This window comes from Nesoenas mayeri (assembly GCF_963082525.1).
Source record: "Nesoenas mayeri genome assembly, chromosome: 1".
NCBI lineage: Eukaryota > Metazoa > Chordata > Aves > Columbiformes > Columbidae > Nesoenas > Nesoenas mayeri.
The window spans coordinates 116,088,666-116,096,478 of NC_137541.1; the positions used below are offsets into that span (position 1 = coordinate 116,088,666).

General features: G+C 48.7%; 1 protein-coding gene across 1 annotated transcript; it reads left to right on the plus strand.

Moving 5' to 3' along the window:
* Positions 1-2,788: 2,788 nt before the first annotated feature.
* Positions 2,789-7,529, plus strand: NYX (nyctalopin; the record flags this gene model as incomplete). Its single annotated transcript, XM_080361541.1, has 2 exons — positions 2,789-2,810; positions 6,133-7,529. 2 exons carry the CDS (start codon positions 2,789-2,791, stop codon positions 7,527-7,529), a joined length of 1,419 nt encoding a protein of 472 aa, XP_080217667.1.
* Between the last annotated feature and the right edge of the window lie 284 nt (positions 7,530-7,813).

Sequence of the window (7,813 nt, forward strand, 5' to 3'; positions counted from 1 at the left end):
GGGTGGCTGGCGAGACTGTGGGTGGGAGGTGGGCTCATACTGGGGCAGGACATGGTCTGTTTCAGCCGTTCTAATTTCCAGCCTCAGCAGAAAAGGCCAGAGCAGGGCTGGGCTCTATATCACCAGGCCAGCCGCACCCACAGAGGTCTGTATGTGGGACACTGAGGGCAGAGCTGCTGTCAGAAGCTCCTGTGGGAGCTAATCATGTCTATGCTGGGCTATGGCAGGGCTGCCTGTTGCAGCAGCTCTCTGAGGTGTTCCCGGCCAGCCTTCCTCCTGATTCTGCTGCAGCCCGCTTCAGCAGCATCGCCCATGACATCACAGCTGCTGATTTGCAACAGGCACCTACAGCCACCCTCCCCTCACCCCCGAAAGTGACTGCTGAGGTACATACAGCTCCCAGTTTAACAAGCCTCCCCCAGTCCCCAGCCTACCAGTCCCCACCCACCGTTGTCCATAGAGGAGTCTCCCAGGGTCCTCCTTAAAGGGATGTGTTTTGCCAGCTCCCTTGAGCTGCCCTTCTCGGGGAGGTGGCTCTGCAGATCACATAAGCACTTTCTGGGGCTCAGTGGTCCTTCATGTCCCATCCCCACTGGTCTCTTACTGTGCACCTGGAAGAAGAGCAGTGAGGCACAGGAGAGCCCCAGAATTTGCACAGAAACCTGGTGCCTTGGTGCAGATCAGCCCCTGCTTGTTTCTGGCGAGCAGATTCAGTGTTCCTGTGAAAACCGAGCAGCAGGTCTGGTCCCTTGGGAGCTGACAACTGATGCCACGCCAAATTGTCTGTGTGTCCCACGTCCCGTCATTGCCCACTGCTTCCACCCTCATCTACATCACATGTGTATCAGGGGAGAGACAACCTTTCTGGTGCCACCTTTAGGACTCCGGTAAATGTTGGGGAAAATGCAGATGGGAACAGTGCCTCCTCCCTGCCAGTTTCCTTTATGGCCAAAAGGGCAGTTATCTGCTTTCTGCGATACACAGGTTGTGATTTCCTGGTGTTCCGGGATCTTTGGTGGAAACACCAGCTGCCCCAGTACTGGTGAGCACCCAGACAGTGCCACTTCTGTTCCCACAAGGTCTCCAGCAGCCTCAGCTGCGGGACAGAGGCCACAACACCCCTGTGTGTGGCTTTGCAAATCTCTTTTCTCCTCTGTGCAAAGCAGCGTGGTGCAAAGCACAGCAGTGCAAAGCTGGGGGGCTGGTACAGCAAGCTGGTGGGAAAAGGTATCCTTCAGATAAAATCAGTGGTATATGGGTCACTCCCTTCCTTCCAACCTGTCCCCCAGCACCAGCCTGCTTACATGCTCTTTGGACAGACACAAATTTCCTGAAGTGCCAGCCAGATGCCTTAAGACTGAAGGAAAGCCAAAACAAAATAAATGTGATGTAGCTGGGTGCTTCAATTTTCAGGAAGACCCAAGCAGCAGCAGGCTAGTTCCCAGATGAATCTTTCTTGCTGTATCAAGCATAAATTCATCAAGTATTCCATTTCCTGAAAAAAAAATAAAAAATAATAATACACACAGAAATAAAGAGTAGAGCTATTTTTTCCCTCTGACATGGTGAATACAATTACCTAAGGCATGGGAGGCTGAGATAACTCACTTATTCAGCCCCCATTCTCCAAAGAAGGCATCATCATTCTGTCAGAAAAGGCTTTAAAAACCAGTTCACATCCTGAATGCAAAAAACATCGCCACATACAGAACCTGTCCTTATGATTTCCACGCACCAACTGCAGCATCTCAAGCAAAACACACTCACAGGCAGGGCAGAATTCGTTCTTATCAAGGCCATATACACCACGTAAGCTCCCTATGTTTGTTGACCCTTCTCCTTGTGCTGTTGGGAAAACGTGCATGGGAGGAGAAAGTCCCAAGCTGAGTCTGGAGAGCTCAACAAACAGAAACCATAAACCTGTGCTTGCCCCAAAATATAATCCCATTTAGGCTGCACCCTTCACTCCCACCTCCTCTGCCATTACATAAGGAGGAGTAGAATAATGACATTCAGCAATGCTGTTTGAATGGCACTGGTCCAATTCTGGACTGTATGATTACTTTTTTTTAATGCTGGGGGGAGAGTAGCTTGGCAGAGGGGAGAAAGCATCAGCTTGGTTTGTCTGCAATCCCTGTTTTGCTCTGGGAGCTTTAGAGGGCAAACACATTCTTCCATCTCCGCTAATCCTGCTCTGATACAGAGGATTTTCCTGCCATTAAATGATAGCTTGCGAGAAAAAATGCCAATTTTTCAGAAACTGACTCGTATGGCTAATGGCAGCCTCAGGAGCAGGAGGGAGGACACAGCCACTGCCCGGCTGGGTAAGCAATGCATCTAGGTGATTTCTGTTGGGAATTTTAGTTTTAACTGTTTGACACTAAGCTGGTTACGCTCCTCTACACCAGTACCTGGCCTGGAGATGGCCAGTCTCTTGCTGTTGGTGATCTTTTCTCACCTCAGATAATGGAAACGTGTCCTTGGTGCAGCTGGTGGGAAGGATGTAGATGAGCTCATGAAAAGGAGTAGCAGAAAGCTGCAAGATTCCCTGAGAAGGTCAGTGGTGGAAGAAAGACGCTCATTAGGAAGGTGCTGGGAACTTCTTCAGTTTGAAAGTGTGTGGGAGAAGAACTTTTTCCTTCTTCCTTTCTGAACACAGAGCTTATTTTGGGAAAATGATGCAGGGAAATGACAGAGGATGAAACCAGTCTCTGCTCTTCCTGTGTGCTTTTAGATCCCTCAAGTTTGCTTGCCAGACCTGAAATGCCACTAGTGAATATTCAAGGTAATGTTTGCCATCATTGTAAATGGTGAGTATGCTCTTACTCTGCATTACCCAGTAGTGCATTAGACAGATCGTTGAGAAAAGTGTAGGTCAAATATTCAATTATTGCCATGATTGTCTTTTTTTACCCTTCCAAAAGCTCTGCAAACATGTTTTTGGTCTCTCACTCTTCCTTTCAAATACTGAATAACCACAGTATTTAAAAGAGCAATAGAGATCATCCCTGGGTGGAATTTTGTTTATTCCTTAATCTCAGAACTTTTTCTGACCTTACTGCTGTATTTCACCCTTTAACACACACCTCACCGGAGCACCCTCTGTGCCAACGAGCTGGAGGCATCTTCCAGCTGCTGCCCTGTCTGCTGCCTCTGCTGCCACAGCGTTAAAAGCAAATAACATTCTTTTTGGGCAAGGGCAAGGAGCAAGGAAGGGGAAGTGGGAATGTTTTGTATTATATTGGTCAGAGGAGAGCTGACCAACAGAGGAGATCTGATCTGTGCTCTGAGCAGCAGTTCTGAGGGTTTGGTGAGGGATGAAGGATTTTGGTCAATTTCCTTTGCAAGAGAAGAGAGGAAGCCACAAAGATTGTGGTGGCTGAGGGGGTTTCTCTGAGCTCCTAATGTCAGGGGATTGTTTGCTAGTTGGATGGTCCTCAAGTGTTTGCTTTCTATGTACTGCTCAATGCAAAGACATACACTCATGAATAGAGATCTTGGAAGTGTGCTGTGAAATGTCACTAGCAAAAGACCCAGATTTGGCACTAAAAAACCTTTGAGAATAAGGAGAACAGGCTGGATATGGCTGGGGTACAGACATTTCCTTTATCAAGTGATTAGAGAGCACGCAAGGAGGGGAAGGAGGGGATTTGGTTATCAGCCTGCTCATTCCTACGCTGCAGACAGTGTACACATGCTAAGGGAGGTCTACTCTGAAGGCCAGAGATGGGACTGAGGTTGGGGCAGCTGTAACTAAACATTGAACTTGCTTGGGACAGTCCCATGTATAGGGCAACCTGTGCATATGTGCCCTTCTGGATGTCACCATGAGCCCATGCAAGGCTCTCGTTCTAGCAGCAACAACCGCATCCATCATTTCTAGACAGCCACCTGCCGCCAGACATTTGGGAACTGGCAAATCCTTAATCTGTCTGGCTCTCAGTTTATGTAACTGTGTAACAAAAACAACATATGCCCCTGTTCGCAAGCAGCAGTGTGAACTTGTGCAAAGGGTAGCAAACCAGGCAGTCCCTGAGCATCCTGCATGAGCAAAGAGCAAACTGAGGCCGGCAGGTTGTTGCCCCTGTTGTCCTTAAACTTCTCACCCTGTTGTCTGCCAGAGGGCCTGATCATAGGGGACTTTCCTTTAGCCATGGCTGTTAGATAAGGGCTCAGGAAAAAGAACAACATACAAACAAACAAAAAGACAATCTAAGTCCTTTTCACCTCTCAGAGTCGTTCACCATCATTTATCCTTGAAGTGTTGCTGTTTTGCTAATTCTCTAGTCACAATAGTGTGGCCAGGTTTGGTGGGACCTGAATTTCAATAAAGAGGATACCGTTAAAGTCCTCTGAGATGTGCCCTCCAAATACCTAAATCCCTCTTCCACACAGCATGACCAGGTTGGGTCGAACAGAGCCAGGCTGGGCAGCTCATGGGTTGATGTTCTGACAATGGAGACCTGCCCAGCAACTGGTTTTGCAAGTCTCCTGCTTGAATAAGGCACAGGCAGCGTGAACTCAATACAGTACTTACAGTACCGTGCATGTTGCCTTTAAAAAGGACAGAGAAAGGGCAGAGCAATTTCAGTTCGACTTGTCATTTGGTCTGTACATTAAAACCTTAGATGCTGCAAAAACAAAAGCTTGACACCTGCTGGCATGTCCTTTCACAAGTCTGTCAATAAAAATGTCCACCGGGAATGCAGCTTTAGTGGGCAGTTGCTGTGCTGCAAACTGGTGGGGAGAGGCAGCCCAGCTGCTGGGAGCTTCTCTCTCCAGATGGTCAGCAGGAGTGTGGGGAAAAGTCTGTTCCTTGGCCCTTGAGACTTGACATGCACTGAGCAGCAACCACATGGTTCCAGCAATGCTCTAAGAAAGGTGACTGTTGGCAAAGCTGTTGATGTCTCATGCCTCGTTGTAAAACGATATAAAAGGATGATGCTTGTGTAGGAGTCAATAAACTGCAGCAGAAAAAGCAGTCAGTAGCAATCCCAGTGTTTCCTGCTAGTGACTACGTGGAGAGGTTGCTGGAGCGGCTGCTCATTTTGTTGAGTGGCAGGTGGGATGTGCCTGTGACAGCAATTGCACAATGAGATCTGCCTTCAGTTCTTCCTCTCTAATGAGTTTATTTTGCAGATGACTTGTTGACTGGATGTTTTTTCCCAAAAAAAAAAAACCCTATCTCTGGAGGCTGATATCTCCCTTTCATTCTTCTCTGATTTCTCCGCAAGAACTTTCTCCTTATCTTCTTGTTATACATCCACCTGCATGGGACTAACTTGAAAAGAAACCACAATAATCACACACCTCCCATGTCAGCTTAATAAAAGGACAGAGTGGCTGCTCCCATCAAGCATAAGGCACTATGGTGACTGTCCTGAGAATGGGCAAAACAGTAAAAGTTGTGCTGAAGGTGCAAAGTATCTCATTTACGATGAGATAATGAAAAAAGCAGTTGAACCATATCCCTTAATTTGTTTTTCCTCATGCTGTTCTACCAAAACACAGTGGGAACATGTTTTGAAGCACTGTACTGCATCCTTAGCAGCTGATATGTCCCCTTGCACCAGCTCATGTTCTAGTAGCGAAACATTAGGTTAAATGAACAAAGAAAAGAAGGAAGCAAAAAGAACGGATTCAGTATGTCCCAGGGAACTAACTGATCTCCCCTGCCCACTGCTGGACCAGCATACACTGCCCTTCCCCACAAAAATACTGCAGACCATCCACAGCTGCTGGGCTTCCAAGCATCTCTGCTTGCTCCCCGGCCAAACCGTGTTCCCATCAGCTTTCAGAGAGACCAGTCACAGAGACACTGAGCAATACTCTAGTCTAGGTGACTCCGCCTGTTGGGGAGAGAAATTAATCAGAGATGACATTCTAGATTATGTTATATAGATACCTTCTTGGAGGGTTTAAAAATCCTAGCACAAGATTTTTTGGGAATCTTTCACGACACCTCCCCAGCCAGCACTGGTGTTCAGGTAGCCAGGGACAATTAGCCTGGCTATAAGGGAGGCAAAGACAGCGTAATCTCTTCTTCCTGTTGTGGCTAATGTATTTGCTAACAATGCATCCTGATTCTCCCCTCCCATGCCTCCATGGGGAGGGGGTGTTCTTTCCTGACAGTGCTCCTTTGGGTCCCCCATGTCCACACGGTGTGGGCCTGCGTGCGGTCCTGCCCTGCCAACTGTGTGTGCACCCAAGAGCGGAGCTGCTCCGTCCTCTGCGATCGTGCCGGTCTGGGGCAGATCCCCAGCCAGTTCCCTTGTGAAGCCTCCTCTATCAACCTGGACAAAAACAGCATCAAGTTCCTCTCTGAGAGAGCCTTTGGGACCTTGCCTTCCCTCAAATCCCTGTCACTCAACCACAACAATATTTCCTTCATCACCCCAGGGGCTTTCAAGGGTCTGCCTAGTTTGGTGGAGCTGAAGATGGCCCACAATGAGTACATTCGGTATCTCCACACACGGACTTTCACGGCTCTCAGACGGCTGGTCAAGCTGGACCTAGCAGACTGCAACCTTTTCAACATCCCAGACAGGATCTTCATCGAGCTGCATGCTCTGCAGGAGCTCTTCTGCTTCCAGAACAACTTCCGGAGGATCCCAGGTGCCATCAGGGGCATGGAGAACCTGACCCATGTTTACCTGGAGAGAAACAGGATCGAAGCGGTAGCCTATAACTCCTTGCAGGGCCTGACCAGGCTGAAATACCTGAATCTGCAGGACAACAGGATAAACGTTGTTCATGAACGAGCTTTTCAGGGCTGCCAGAAGATGGAGTACCTGTACCTGAATGACAATTTGATCAGCGAGCTTCCAGAAAACTCCTTTGATGGCCTGAGGTGCCTGAAGATGCTCAACCTGGGAGGAAATTTCCTCAGAAACATTTCCAACACGTGGTTCAGGGACCTGGGGGAGCTGGAGGTCCTCTACCTGGACCGCAACAGGATCAACTACATTGAGGAAGGGGCTTTTGAAAACCTCACCAGCCTGGTCGCGTTGCACTTGAACAGCAACAACCTCACGACCCTGCCCTTTTCTGTTTTCCAGCCCGTGTATTTCTTGGGGCGGCTGTACCTCTTCCGCAACCCCTGGGAGTGCGACTGCCGCATCGAGTGGCTGAAGGAGTGGATGGAGAATTACAGGCTCGTCAGGGATATCCCCTGTGCCTCCCCCTCCTCAGTAGCTGGGATTGACCTGATAGATGTGCTCTATGAGAGATCACCAGAAGGTTACTGTCTCGACCCAGTGGAGCTAAATTTCACGTCTGAAGGCCCAACTCCAAGTGAGGAGCCTTGGTCTACCACGGAAAGCAAGTTCAACAGCCTTATTACTAAACTCTTGCTCCAGATGGGCCTTCCCGAAGAGGTGGCAAACACCACTGAAGTCTTCAGTAACACCACACAGCCGGATGGACTGACTGATGGGGTTTCTTCTGGGATGGGGGAAGACAGTATTGAAGCTGCCTCCTCTTTTTACCTCCCAGCACTTTTCACAGTGATTGTTTTGCAAGTTAAATAGTCTGAAGGCTGCCTGGAGCATGGGTCCTGCTTGCGCATTTAGTCCCTGTACCTTCCTGGTCATTAGGGAAAAGTTCATGTTGCGGGCATTGGATACTTATTTGGCTCCAAATTCTCCTGGGCAGGTTGGTTGGATCTGACTCCAGATTTACCAGGGAGCTGGTGGGATCTGGTTCACCACTCCAGGTGAGAAATCTGCCTTGAGCTGTGGCAGAGGTTCCCAGACACTCACAGTGTTGTGTGGAAGATGAGCAATGAAGGAAAAGCCATCGGGTTGAGTTTCTC